We start from the raw sequence: 15631 nt of genomic DNA on the forward strand, positions 1-15631 counted from the left end.
ACTTGCCCTACAGATTTTGGACTTGCCAGCTCCCACAATCACATAAGCAAATTCCTTAAAATAAATCTCTCTCTCTAGGTGGATGGATGGATAGATAGACAGATAGATAGGTAGAGATTATAGGTCTGTTACCAAAGCAGGCTAGTTTTGCCCACCGCACAATATGCCAGTTGTGGAGACAAGTTTGCAGCAGAGAAATGGTTTATTCCCAAGGCAGCCAAATGAGGAGATGGGAGAACAAATCTCAAATCCGTGTCCCCAAAAATGGGGATTAAGGATATTTATGGGATAAAGGGGCAGGGTGGTCTGAAGTGGGAATAGATGATTGGAGGTAAGGAGAAGTGAGGTAAGGAGATGATCTGCACAAGCATAGTCAAACTTCATGGTTCTTCATAGGAGGCATGTTCACAAAATAGCGACATTAGCACAATATGAGGGTGGAGTTTTCAGACTCCTGATGTCAAAGGGTCATCTATTGGTCATCCACATAGGCCCAGTTGATGAGTCGGTGGTGTTAACCTGCCTGAACTGGACAAGGAGTTGGCTCTCGATACCAGGGTGACTGAAGCATCAGAGAGGTTATCTATAGGGTGGGCTTTAGTAATGCATTATCTAACTACTTTTGCAAACAGACAACTAACTGAGTATAGTTAAAGCAAGTTGGCCGCTGGTTTCAGGTCTATAGATAGATCTATATCTATATCTATCTCTCTCGATATGTTCTATTGGTTCTGTTTCTCTGGAGAACCTTAATACAGGTATGAATAAATAATATGGCAAAATACCTTTTGTCTAACTCAGGAATGTTGAATATAAAATAAAAAATAAATGTATGGTGGGACTAAATAACTTGTAAGATTCTTTTCAGATATAAAATTCACTGACTAAAATAAATGCAAGTTTGGAGAAATATATCATTGTGGCATTCAGCTGATTAAGTTTCTCTTTTCCCCATACACTACATTCCTTCTTTTCTTTTTCCTTTCTGTTTTGATTTCTCTCATTGGGTTAAGCATATTTTAGTTTTAAGTGAAAGAAACCAGACTGAAACTAGCTTAATGAAAAAGAAAACGTAATGATCAAAAAAAAAAAAAGATAAGTCCAGAGAAAGAGCTGGCTTTAGCCATACCTAGTTATGGTCCAGGGATTAAAATGCACAAAGACCACACCTTGTTTTTCTTTTTGCTCTGTTGGAAGAGATGACTCTAATAGCTCGTGATTCCAGCCAACAGAGTGCAAATCTTGACCAATAGCCCAAGCAAAAATCTTGGGCTTGCCCAATCAGTCTGGCGAGTTCCAGGCTCCCCTCCTCCCCATGGCCTGGGGCAAGGCCAAGTGATTGACTGGCCTACTAGGTGGAGCAGGAGCCTTCTTAAAGAAACAGAGGAGGTCTGCTTATAGAAAAGAAAAGGAATGGTAGGCAGCCAAAACTACCTTGTCTTCTACACCTTTGTGTGTTCAGAATTCTGCAGCAGTTGGGGATCATTTCAAGTTGGGAACTGCTGAAAAAGTGCTGGGAAAAGGGTAAGGATACATTCTGACTTGGTCCAAAGAAAGAACTAATTCAATTTCCTGTCTGGAGGTGGGAAAAACCCATAACTCTCTCCCTTCCTTCACCATTCCTATTTCAACATTCTCAGGATAGACTAAGGGTTGGTTAGCATATGAATTGATCAGTATTCTTTGGTTGCAGGAATGGAATTCAATTATTAAGGCTCAATAACCATGATGAAGCCTGAGGTAAAAATGAAAGGAAACAATAGGTCACAATGCTATTTAATAAGTCTAGAAATACTTACTTTAAGGAGTGAAAATGGTATTTAGAAAGCAAATAAAAAATATAAAAATCTATGAGTTCATAATCATACACACCCCCAACTCCAAAAAAAGAAACTGTATTGGTTGAATCTGGAGTTTGGTGGGGACCAATTCATTATTCTCAAAATTGATGAATAAAAGGGGAAAAAATCAAGCATGTATCCCGCCATTCCTGTACTAACTGTATTTCAGGATAACCTGATGAGGGGAAGCTCTTCTTTATAGAACAATTCCAGCTAATAAATGCAAAAAGGAATATTAGAATTAGAACATTACTGTTTTGGAATCCCTAATGATATAATAGATCTGGACAATGACCATCAATGGCTGTTAAAGCCATTACATAAAATGTTGATGAGGAACTTTTTTAATGGAAGTATTATGTTGAAAACACCCGAACTCACTAATAATCTTAACATCATGAAAAGTGGGATATGCAGACATTATGCGCCTCCTAGTGTGTTGCAATAGGAAGTACACAGCCCCATCTATGAATTATTCTTGCCAGAAAAATTGAACCTGAATCTAATCAAGAATCTGGATCTAAATACTAGTTTACAGGAAATGTAGGAAATAGAGGAACAAGTTAAATGATAACACAAAGATGTGATCACCAAATCTAGAATGTGAGACATTCTAGAGGATAAATGGCACCATTTCTTCAAAAAATAAATGATGAACAAACAAAAAAAAGGTGGGGAATGGTGAGGATGTGGAAAAATGGGAACCCTTTCACACTGTTGGTGGGAAGGTAAAAGTGGTGCAGCCACTATGGAAAACAGTGTGGCAGTTCCTCAATTAATTAAAAATAGGATTACCATACGATCCAGCAATTCCACTTTTGGGTACACACCCAAAAGAAATGAAAACAAGATCTTAAAGAGATATTTGCACACTCGTGTTCATAGCAGCATTAATCACAATAGCCAAAACTTGGAAGCAACCCAAGTGTCCAATGAGAGATGAATGGATAAACAAAATGTGGTATATCCATACAATGGAATATTAGTCTTAAAAAGGAAGGAGATTCTGACATGTCACAACATGGATGAACCTTGAAAACACTATGCTATGTGAAATAAGCCAATCACAAAAGGACAAATACTGTACGATTCTACTTCTATGACATACCTAAAATAGTCAAATTCATAGAGCCAGAAAGTAGAAGGTCAGTTGCCAGGTTCTGGGGAAAGGAGCGAATGGGGAATTGTCGTTTAATGGGTATAGAGTTTCAGTTTTGCAAGATAAAAAGAGGTTCTGGAGATCGGCTGTGCAACAATGTGAATGTACTTAACGCTATTGAACTGCATACTTATTAATGGTTAAGATGGTAAATTTTGTGTTATGTGTATTTTACCACAATTTTCAAAAAGGTGAAGGGTAACTGTTATTGATTAAAAGAGAATTAAGGGACATATCAACCAGAAGCTACATGTGGAGCATGTTTGGATCCTGACTTGAGGAAAAAAACTGTTAGAGAGAGAGGAAGGGGGGGAGAGAGAGAGAGGGGTGCACTGTGTAGAAAGCTATCGTTCAGCTCAGTCTGACTGAGCTGTGCTGACTTTGTCATCTGACACACATAGGCTTCAGTCTCACCTTTGCCACTTAGCAACCATGTAGCCTTGAGCAAATTACTTGTTTTCTGGGTTTTTTTATTTCCATAAACATTTACTGAATCTCTGCAATGAGCTTAAGATTTACTATGTATTAAACAGTGACTATGCTCAACAATGGGGACATAAAAATAAATAATATATTGTCTGCTGATGCTGGAGAATAAAATATGAGGCAAGAAATAGCAGGGATGAGTCTGGAAAGGTAGGCAAAAACTAGATTATGGAAGGCCTTGTATGCCATGTAAAGAAGATTGGACTTTATCATAAAGAGACATTTTATCTTTATCAGAAAGAGCTATGAAGCTCTTTTAAAAATTTGTCCTTTATGTTTATAAAAATAATATATTTATAAATTTTAAAAAATTTAAATGCAATCCCAATAAAAAACTCAATGGAACTTTCTTCTGGAAATTGTCAAACTGATTCAAAAGTTCTGGAAGAGAAATGCCAAGAATAGTAAAAAAAAAAGAAATAGAACAGTGAGGAAGGGCTTGCCCTATCAGCAAAATATCACAGAAAGCTACAGTAATTGGAGCAGTGTGGTATTGGTAAAGGAATAGATAAATTGATCGATGCAAAAGAGTTGAAGCCCCCTCAAATAAACTCATGAGTATATAGGAGAATGTCCTATTTCATTGATTTTAAGACATAATTTTTTTCACATTTCACTTCAAGTTATACGAGCTGAAGTATATTTTCTTATTCAAGATAATCTGACTTGGGGTTTCTATTACTTGTAACATAAAACACTTTATTGATAAACTTTTCAACAAAGTCTTCTTTTTTTTTCTTAAGTAGTCCAGAGTTAGTTTCTGTTCCTTGGAACCAAGATCCTAATTGAGTCAACTGTAGAAAGGACCTGTAACCCAGTGTTGATGATGGTTATCATTCTGGTGAACTTTGTTGAATATTTTTACTATCTTGTTTTTATATGTGAGAGAATTGAGAAAATTATCATCATCATTCTAGCTACCTAATAACTTTTGAGTACTTACTTTATACTTGAGTATAAAGCACAATAATTGTGTGCTTTATAATTATTTCCTCTTTCAAACCTCACAACCACCCTATGAAGTAGGGACAATTTTTATCCCAATTCCTCAAGTGAGAAAACTAGATACTATTTTGTACCCTTAATTTGTAAGCATTCTCCTATACCAAATTTTTGTAAACATGAGTTTCAATGAGTACATAATATTCCCTTTTATAAATGTACCATTGTTAATTTATCAATCACTTTCATTGAACATTGTTGGGGAAGAGGGAGAATCCCCCTCCACCCTTTCCCTCAAGGTTCTTGTGGCTGGCCAAATAATTAACAAGACAGGTTAGCAGGAGAAAATAATACCAAGTTTAATAACATGTATACATGGGAGAAACCAGGGAAACTGAGTTTCTCAACACAATAGCAGAGATTCTCATCTTAAATACTATCTTCAGCTAAAGACAAAGGAGGATGTTGTGGGTGGGTGGTGTTTTGGGATTTCAGAGGGGAATAAGACAATTTACATGAAGAGGAAAATGTAAACGTTTGTCAGACAATGCTTTGCAGGGCCACCTATAGAGAATGTGGCTGGAGAGACAGGAATTATAATAATCAAGAGTATGTAGATTTAAGTCTTCCTCTTCTGTCCTGATAAGAGTTTTCACAGATAAGGTCATCCCCCACTCTTCCCACTACACAGAGAGAGACACCTTTACAAATGTAAATATTTGGTAAACAGAACTTTGTTAAGAATGTGCTTATCGAGGATGCTGCCAGTCTGTCTACACCCAGAGTTAAATTCCTTTAGACAGTTTTGGGGGAGGTCAAATGTCCATCAGAGAAAATAATCAAGGTAAAGAGATATATTTCAGGGTGGCCAATTTTGATCTCCCATAACATATATGCAACTTCCAAGTTTTTGCTATTACAAATAATACCATAACGAACTTCCTTGTACGTGATTCTTTATCCATATCTCTATCTTCTTAGGAGAGATGACAAGAGGTGGGATTATGTATAAAGCTGTCTGTCTCACTGAATGCTTGCTGGTATTACATTATGAAAAGTTGTTGCCAATTTTGTAGGTGAAAATGGTTTATCATTTTAATTTGCATTGCTTGGTTTATTAGTGAAAGAAAACATAATTGACGTACAAGCCAGACTTCAGCTTTCTTCTAATCCTCTGCCTTCATGGTCAGTCTCTGGTTTTGTCCAGCACCAGACTGGACTTGGGGACAGGCACATCTTTAAACTTCTACAAGTAATCCTCTGTCACAAATGCTTTGGTTAGCAACGTAGGCTTTACTGAAGATTTTGCAGGGGAGAGAAAGGAAGGGGTATACACTGCACACCTCACAGCATACAGCCTAAAGATCTCCATTAGCCATTTCCCTTGTCCCTGGAATTCTCTTATCATCCATCCTCTCCCTCCTCTCTGATTCAGAGTCCTCCCAACACCTTCCCCTTCCTCCATCTTCCTCATTCATTCTCAAGAGCAGTCAAATAACTCTTCTCCTGGTCTCATATGAGCAACACCATCCTCTTTTCTGAAGCCTAGGTACCAACCAAATCAAACCCAGGAGGCTTAGCTTCCACCTGGGTGTTGGCTAGCAATGCATCTTCTCAGCAAAATTGCCTCTCTCATACATGGGTTTCTCATTCCAGCTGCTAAGTAATATTCTCCAAGACGTTACCGAAAAGTTACAGGCAAAGGACTGATTTATGGTCAGATTTGTGTCCTAGATAGATCCCTACGGCAGGTGTGGTGGATGGATTTGTGAGGGCAAGATTGGAGACAAGGGAAGATCACAGGTTCTTGCCCTGCCATAGGGTGGGAGTGCAGGCTGCTCCTCTCCAGGGCCCTTTCTGCACTGCCATTCAATTGCTCTGCTTCAGTCTACAGAGGCAAAGAAGAAGATCAGCCAGCCTCTTCCCCACCAGAAGGCCATTTTCTTCTCAGTGCTGCTCTCCTAGGCTCTCTGGGTCACTCTCAGAGCCTCCTTTGACTTAGGAGAGAAGCCTCTTACTTGTGAACCCTCTATTTCCCACCCCACAAGGCCCAAGAACCCATGACTCTCTCCCTTAGCAACCCCAAGTTCCTCTTATAAGAAAGACTTTAAACGGAGATAGGGTTGGAGTTGGAATGGAATTAGCTTTGTTCTGCTGTAAATCCTGGGAGTAGGTGACAATGACTGGTGTCCACTTCACAATGTGGGGAACTTAAGTGACCCCTTCTCTTCAACTTTGGACTCAAGACACCATTGTTGCTGGGGGCAACAGGAAATGTCCCATTCCAATCTTGTTATGCATTTACTGACCTCCTCTGCAAACATGTGCCCTCCTGAGACCTGCTGCAGAGACTTCCTGGGAATTCTCCTATCTAAATTGTTACTGTTATTCATTGAGGTTTTGTCAGCAGGCCAGTCTGACTTATCAATTTACAGTCACCAAAGGCAACTGTTTTTTTTGAGTTCTAAAAATGCACCATAATTAACAAATTCATATGTTTGGATTTTTAAAATTCAAAATAATTCAGCTTAATAACTAAGCAGTTATTAAATTCACCTTCACTCCTAAGTTTCATGAGAGACAGAACGCTTTGTGAAGATGTTTACATTGTGCTACCCACATGTCCATCAACTGATGAATGGATAAATAAAATGTGATATGTCCATATAATGTAATATTATTCAGTCACAAACAGGAATAAAAAGTACTGATACATGCTACAACATGGGTGAACCTAGAAAACATGGTTTAGCAAAAAAATGACAGACACAAAAGGCCAGATTGTATGATTCCATGAATACAAAATGCCCAGAACAGGTAAATCCATACGGACAGAAAGCAAATTAGTGGTTGCCAGGAGCTGGGGGAGCTGGGAATGGGAGTGACTGCTAACTGGTACAGGGATTTCCTTTCCACGTGATGAAAATGTTTTGGAACCAGAGAGAGGTGATGGTTGCACAACACTGTGAATGCCTAAAACGCCACTGAATTGTACACTTTAAAACGGTTCATTTTATGTTATTCGAACTTAAAAAAAAAACTGAATTGGTAGGTAAAATAATAAAACGCGTTGTGAATCTTTCTCACATTCATTTTACAAACCCGTAGGGATTTAACTTCGGCTCAGCACTCCGATAGGGGTCCCCGGGCGACGGTTTTGTAACCAGGCTTGGGGGAGGACCTCCGGGCTGCCGGCGCTCGGCTCCTCCGCGGCGGGGCGGGGGCGGGGCGGGGGCGGGGCGGGGCGGGGCGGGGCGGGGGCTGCGCGTCAGCGGCGGGCTTCGCGAGTTGCCCGGAGAACCCGAGACAACAAAAGGCGCGGGCGGCGGCGGCGGCGGCGCGAAGCTGAGGAGTACTGCGCTGCGCTCGCCGCCGGACGCCGGGGCTTTCTCGAGCCAGTCAGTGGATGGCCGGCGGGCTTGGCCGGGCTGGCGGGGCCGGGTGCGGGGCGGTGCTTTCCTGCCCTCCCGCCGGCTGCGCCCGCGCCCCCTTCCAGCCGTTGGGAGGAGGGCGCGTCGGCCGGGGAGTCGGGGGCCGCCGCGGCGTGGACTTGGGGGCACCTGGGGCGCCAGCGAGGCCGAGGAGGGCGTCCGAGGGGTTCTGGGGTGGGTGCTGGGACCCCGGGCGAGCGGCCGGCGGAAGTTGGGTCTCCTTTGAGGTAGAAGGGCCGCAGGACTAGGGACGCGCGGGAACGCTGGGCCGGCGGCCACTGGGCCGGGTCCTGTGTATTTCTCGTGTTCGTGCTTCCATCTGCGGGGGCTGAACGGGGATGGGAAGGCCCACCCTCAGCGGAGGTTTCGTTTTGTGGCAGGCCTCCTTTTCCATTGCGGATGTTGAAACTTGGCTGCATTCTAAGCGCTGTAGGAGTCTGAAAGCCTCTCCCTCAGAGGCAGGTGATAATTGAGAAAGAAAGTGTGCCCAAATTCTTTCTTTGAAACACCTTTTAAATAACACTTCGCCCCTTCCGAGTTTTTAAATATTTGTTTACTTACCGTCTTTATTCTTTAATTCCTATCTTCTCTACTTCTTTATGCGTTTGGGGCCTTTTCTGAGCTCCTTATGCAATCCACTATCCATTTGCTGGGAAATTTCTTACGAAAATATTATTAACAAACCACAATTTTTAGACAACCACTACTTTTGAAAAACCAAGGGCACAGGATGGCAACGGTATTTGGAGACGCTTCTTTCTGATGGGTGACATGGCATCACTGATGAAATATTTCTGTTGCCTTTGCTCATATTTCAAAACTCCGTTGAGTATACCTAAATATTACCAGCCAATCAGATTTCGCCTTTCTTTACATTTCTTGGTGACGTGATACACAGGCTTCTGATGACTGTAATTGATGAGAATCTGAAGTATAAGTGCTATGAATTTTTTTAAACTTAAATTCTTGTATATTAATGTTTTGCAAGCCATATATTTATGGGCCCTTATTGTTTAATGATTAAAATAGGTGAATTTCGATTGCCTTTGTAGCCAAATTGTTTATAGATATTCCTATTATAAAAAACAAGAAAGTGAAAATATCCCAGTTCATTTTTTTTTTATAAAAACAAGAAAGTGAAAATATCCCAGTTACATTTGGCACCTTTTATCAGGAGTTTCGTTGGAAGTAATTAGATTTAACATAGACCCTGACTTTTGTTTTAATGTGATGGCATAAGAAAAAGAAAGAAACTAGTCTGATAAAAACTTAATATGTAGGTATTCAGAGACGTTTGGAAGAAGCAGCTCTTACAGCATCTCTGTAGTTTCTTTGGAAAAGTTACCGGTGCGGTATGATTGTAGAGTGCTTTAGGATCCAAGAAAAGATTTGCCATACATATGAGTGTTTGTTTTTTCAGTGCAGAATTTCACTACAGTGATTAAACTGCCAAGGTTAGGTGCATTTCTTTGTTTTGCCACTAAAAATAGTTTGTTGACTCTGTTTTGGGATTTTACAGCTCAAGAGAGCTGATATTTTTTTTTTACTCTCATGGGCTCTTTGTAGAGTGATATAAATGTTTTTTGTTATTGTGATCCTTTTCAGACTCTCCACTCACAAAATTATAAATGCAGCGTGCTGCTGCAGAGTTTTTTAAAGTCTAGTGAATGTTAAATATGTCTTCATTAACATTTCCATAGCAGGTAGTGCTGAAAATGTTATTTTGGTCCATTGGTCTATAGATTACTTAATCATAGTGTTCAAGACTTGTCTTCTCCAAAGACCCAGCCCCACCCCAAACTGATTATTTTTCATCATCTGCACTTAAAAATTACTATAAATTACTTGTTACATTCGTTTTTAGCTTTTATATGGTGTAAGCTTTATCCTACGAACATTCGTGTACAAATTTTTACGCGAACATGTGTTTTCATTTCTCTTGGGTATATACCTGAGTGGAGTTGTTGGGTCAGATGATAACTCTCTGTTTAATTTCTTGAGAAACTGCCAGACTGTTTTCCAAAGTGGTTGCATCATTTTACATTCCCATCAGGAGTGTATGAAGGTTCTGTATTCTCTACATTCTTGCCAACACTAACTATGATCTGTCTTTTTGATTATAGCTGTGTTAGTGGGAGTGAAGTGGTAACTCGTGGTTTTATTGCGTTTCCCTGATGGCTAATGATGTTAAGCATCTTTGCATGTGCTTATTGGCCATTTTTATATCTTCTTTGAAGAACTGTCTTTTCAGATGCTTTGCTCATTTTTAAATTGGGTTGTCTTTGTACTACTGAGTTGTAATAGTTCTTTATATATTCTAAGTACAAATCCTTTTTTCTTTTTTTTTTGAAGTGTTTTTTTGTTTTTCCTGAGGAAGATACCCCCTGAGCTAACATCTGTGCCAATCTTTCTCTATTTTGTATGTGGATCGCCACCACAGCATGGCCGCTGACGAGTGGTCTAGGTCCACGCCTGAGAACCGAACCTGGGCTGCCGAAGCAGAGCATGCCGAACTTAACCACTAGGCTACGGGGCCAGCCCCCCCTTCTTAATTTGCTAACTCCCCAATTATTCAATATTTAGATGAATAAGCTGGGGAAAGTATTACCACTATAGAATGAATGCCACAATGGAATCTCATGTACTTATCACTTATCTTCATCATTTGCCAGCTCATGGCCCCCGCCTCCTAGATTATTTTGCAGCAAATCCAGACATAATATCATTTCATCTATAAATTATAAGTGTACTTTTACAAGACGGATTTACTCTTTGTAGCTATCTTATGTTGGAACAAAACCTGCTCTAATTGACTTTGCTTTAGAAGGTGTTTAGATTATTAGGATAGAGGAGTCAGTAATTAAATTTTGTTTTTGTTTGTTACACAGGAGTCCAGGTCTTACGTAAAATGGATGTTTCTCACACTAAATACTGAATGTTAAGTAGAAAATCTATTTAGTAAAATCTAAGCTGCCATGGAAGAAATACCAGTAAAAGTTGCTGTAAGAATTAGACCTCTGCTGTACAAAGAAGTTCTGCATAATCATCAAGCTTGTGTGAGAGTTATTCCAAACACTCAGCAGATTATCATTGGGAGAGATAGAGTCTTTACTTTTGATTTTGTTTTTGGCAAAAATTCCACTCAAGATGAAGTTTATAATATGTGTATAAAGCCACTGGTGTTGTCACTCATTGAGGGCTATAATGCAACCGTTTTTGCCTATGGACAAACTGGATCTGGGAAGACGTACACCATTGGAGGAGGCCATGTTGGTAAGATTCTCATACTCTTTGACTTATTTGAGACACTAGAAAGAAGCTAAAATGTGACAGTACCTGACACACGGGTGCTCAGCAAAGTGACTGAATGAAGTAATGAATAAGATAATCAGATGTATTCCTAAGATCATCATCTTTGAAAGATTTGTTTTTAAATATTGAAGTTTTATTAAACAGTTTAATTTATGATTATGTTTGCTTGAGGAAAGAAGTTTGAGTGTTTAGTGTTCAGCCCTTTGCCTCTTTTTCAGTTTTATTGAGATATAATTGACTAATAACGTTGTATTAGTCCAAGTTGTACAACATAATGATTTGATATATGTATGTATTGCAAAATGATCACCCCGGTAAGTTTAATTAACATCCATCACCTCACATAGTTACAAAATTTTTTTTTCTTGTGATGAGAACTTTTAAGATCTATTCTTTTATAGCAACTTTCAAGTATATAATACAACATTGTTAACTACAGTCACCATGCTGTACATCACATCCCCACAACTTATTTATCTGATAACTGGAAGTTTTCATCTTTTGACCACCTTCACCCACTTCCCCCACCCACGCCTCTGGCAGTGCTTTGTCATTTTGAACAGAATTTAAAATAGAGAGAAATGAGTTAACATGATCAGATTTTGCATCTTTTAATAGTCCACTTGTAAATATTAAGAGTCCCACAACCAGGACTTAGAGGCAGGGGGAGAAATTTATTATGTAGTTTAAAGTGTCTTTTTAAAAAATTTCTAGCCGGATTTCTATTTTTTGTTTTAGCTTTATTGAGGTATAATTGACAAATACAGTTGTAAGATATTTAAAGTGTACATCGTGATGATTTGATAAGTGTATCCATTGTGAAAGAATTCCTCTCATCTAGTTAACACATCCATCACTTCACATATATTTACAGATTTCTGTTTAAAATACTGAATATTTTAGGATATAATTTCTTCTGCTTGTAATTTTAGTTTGGAAAAGGTAGAATCAGAAGATTTCTTTTCTTTTTTTTTTTTTTAATTTTTTGTTTATTGCAGTAACATTGGTTTATGACATTGTAAAAATTTCAGGTGTACATCATTGTACTTCTATTTCTGCGTAGATTACATCATGTTCACCACCAAAATACTAATTACAACCCATCACCACACACATGTACCGAATTATCCCTTTCACCCTCCTCCCTCCCCCCTTCCCCTCTGGTAACCACCAATCCAATCTCTGTCCCTATGTGTTTGTTTATTGTTGTTATTATCTACTACTTAATGAAGGAAATCATACGGTATTTGACCTTCTCCCTCTGACTTATTTCACTTTGCATTATACCCTCAATGTCCATCCATGTTGTCACAAATGGCTGGATTTCATCGTTTCTTATGGCTGAGTAGTATTCCATTGTGTATATATACCACAGCTTCTTTAGCCATTCGTCCCTTGATGAGCACTTAGGTTGCTTCCAAGTCTTGGCTATTGTGAATAACGCTGCAATGAACACAGGGGTGCATGTACCTTTACAAATTGGTGTTTTCAGAAGATTTCTTTTAGAGCCGGAAGGAACCTTGAAAATCATTTCTCTTCATCCTTAAGTGAGGAGCTCCAGCTGTAGAGTGATGAAGGGCTTGTTCACTTAGGTGGCTAGTGACAGAGCTGCCACTGAAAGCCAAGTCCTCTGTTGAGCTTGTTTACTGTATTGGTATTTTTTGCTAAAAGCAAACTTTTGAATGTTGTGTATATGTATCATTGTCTAAAATTATCATTAGTATTCTCTATAATGACTCAGTATGTTTTCTACTTGCACACTTCTCAAATATAGAATCTATGACTTTCGGAAACATCTCTCATTATATGCAGGGATTGGGGGCGGGGAGGGTTGGAGGGTGCCTCTGTGGTTTGAGGAAGACCTCGTTCCAAAGATTACAGGGAAGGGCCGTAAGTGCCCAATATCTCCCATTCCCCATTTTTTAGAATCACTATTATACACTATTAGGAGATTAAAGATACTAGATTATTTTAGGGTCTCACAATTTAAAAAAATTCAGTTTTTGACTATGAGTTGTGGTTTTTCTTGAGGATTGTAGTGCTTTTTTTGTTTTTGATTGGCAAATGTTTTATAATCTTTTAAGACTCACTATGTGCTTTGTACTAATAGGAGTTATAAATGTTCAGAGCTTGGTAACTTAATTATAGCTCTATTGTTTTTTATTAAGAGGCCATGAATACAGTTTTAATTCTTTAAAGGAAAACATTATTAAAGTTATCTATTGTCCTAAAATATTTTAACTGCTCTAAAATACTTAGTACCAGAAGTAATAGACCACCACTAGGAACAGTTTTTGATATTTTTTCCCCTAGTTTTTTAAAAAAATTAATGTTCGTTGTAAAAAGAATTGCAAGTGATGCTTAAGAAATTAAATTAAATTAAAGCTCCTTTCATCCTCACGGAATAACGGTTTGATGTATACTATTCTAGAGTCCTCTAGACATTTTTCTAGGCATATTACAAATACACATGTAGTTTTTGTTGTTTTTGTTTGTTTAATGAGATATTATACTTGTGGTTCTGTAACTTTCTTTTTGCACTTAACAATATAAAATGTCATTTCATTTCTTCCCATTTGGGTTATAGAATTTCGCCTCATATTTTTTGGCTCTGTAATATTCCATAGTTTGAATGGATCATAGTTCATCCATTCCAGTATTAATGGATGTTTAGGTTGTTTCTGATTTTTGCTATTATAAAAAAGTTGCAGTGTATATCTTTGTACATTTAACTTTGCACCCATGTGTTAGTATTTCTGTAGAATAGATTCCTAGAAGTGGATTTGTTGAGTCAAAGGGTATGCACGTTTAAAATGTGGATAGATACTGACAAGTTACCCTCCAAAAAGGCTGTGCCAGTTTATCTTTCCATCACCAATATATGAAAGCCATTTGCTCATATCCTTGCCACTTACTGGATATTATAAATCCCAAATATATATTTTTTGCCATCTTATAGGTGAAAAATTGTACTCTGTTGTTTGAAGTTACATTTCTTGGTGTGTTAGTGAAATTAGTGAGCATTTTCAGTTTCTCATGCTATCTCTGTAGGACACCAATTCTGGGTTAGTCATCTGCTGTTTGATTATTGACTATGCAAATAATGTTGTTTTTTCCCCCATTAAAATTTTATTGAGCATTTGTAGTGTCTAGGCTACCATGCTAGGCACTATGGCAGAGTGAAAATCTCTTATTTTCTATATGATGCTTATTTGTACTAATATTCATTTTCCCTGCTTTTCAGAACCTTGGATTTACTGACTTAATCAGGCTTAATCTTTGAAAACTTTTATTTGTGTACTCTTTAAATAGTGTATAATAGCTAAATGATACAGTTCTCTCTCTGAAGTAGTCTAGTTCAGGAGTATAAGCGTAATATTGAAAATGTGATATTTAGGTTACTGAGATTTGAAGCTTTATTATAAATATTATTTGAAATTCAAGTTTTTGATGTCTTTTGAATTATTGTGCTTTGTTATCTGTTGAAGTGGGAAATGAATGAGCTATTTCTGATCAGCCTTATATTCTGGCTCATCTAGAATGCATATGTATACTGTATATTTATAGATAGTACTATTGGCTACTGCCTGGAAGCTCTCAGAAGGGAGTCTTCACTTTTTCCCTTGTATTTGAAAAACCTACAGCTTCCTTTTACTTGCCACATGATGGCAGTCTTACATCTTAAATTAGGTGAAAGGCAGCCCAAGTTAATAGAAGTTCAGATTTTCAGGATGTTTGTTGCCAAAATCTAAACATTGGGAATCTTCAACTTGGAAGCAAGTTTGGTTTTTTTTTGTTTTTTTTGCTGAGGAAGATTCGCCCTGAGCTAACATCTGTTGCCAGTCTTCCTCTATATTGTATGTGGGTCACTGCCACAGCATGGCCACTGATGAGTGGTGTAGGTCTGTGCCCAGGAACCGAACCCGGGCTGCCGAAACAGAGCACACTGAACTTAACCACTAGACCACTGGGCTGGCCCCAGAAGCAAGTTGTTTTTAAGGTTCATTTGTAAGCCAACTTTTTGTGGCTTGGAATATATTTTCCATGGAACAATACTAAAAATGATAAGCAGGTTTCTTTTTTTTTTTTAATTTTTTTTTTAAATTAATTTATTTTTTCCCCCAAAGCCGCAGTAGATAGTTGTATGTCATAGTTGCACATCCTTATAGTTGCTGTATGTGGGACGCGGCCTCAGCATGGCCGGAGAAGCGGTGCATCGGTGCACACCCGGGATCCGAACCCGGGCCGCCAGCAGCGGAGCGCGCGCACTTAACCGCTAAGCCACGGGGCTGGCCTGATAAGCAGGTTTCTAAATTGACCTACAGAAAATTTTTTAACCTTAAGTCCCCATTTATTCTTTCACTTATTTTAAATTTTATCTTGTACGTTTTTTTTTACTGTTTTTAAATTGTGGGTAAATAAATAAGTAAAAAAATAAAATTTGCCATTTTAACCATTTT

The 15631-nt window shown here is 38.4% G+C and overlaps 1 protein-coding gene across 4 annotated transcripts in view; it reads left to right on the forward strand.

Annotated features, from left to right (window-relative positions):
* Nucleotides 1–7707: 7707 nt before the first annotated feature.
* Nucleotides 7708–15631, forward strand: part of KIF27 (kinesin family member 27) — a 100995-nt gene continuing 93071 nt past the window's right edge. The window contains exons 1-2 of one of the 4 annotated variants that reach the window (XM_058565532.1): nucleotides 7708–7826; nucleotides 8240–11132. In XM_058565532.1, the coding sequence (XP_058421515.1) occupies nucleotides 10835–11132 (298 nt within the window). In that variant the 5' untranslated portion in view covers nucleotides 7708–7826; nucleotides 8240–10834. The other 3 variants (XM_058565533.1, XM_058565531.1, XM_058565534.1) reach the window with 3 other exon arrangements.

Source organism: Diceros bicornis, chromosome 22 (assembly GCF_020826845.1).
Source record: "Diceros bicornis minor isolate mBicDic1 chromosome 22, mDicBic1.mat.cur, whole genome shotgun sequence".
Taxonomy (NCBI): Eukaryota; Metazoa; Chordata; class Mammalia; order Perissodactyla; family Rhinocerotidae; genus Diceros; species Diceros bicornis.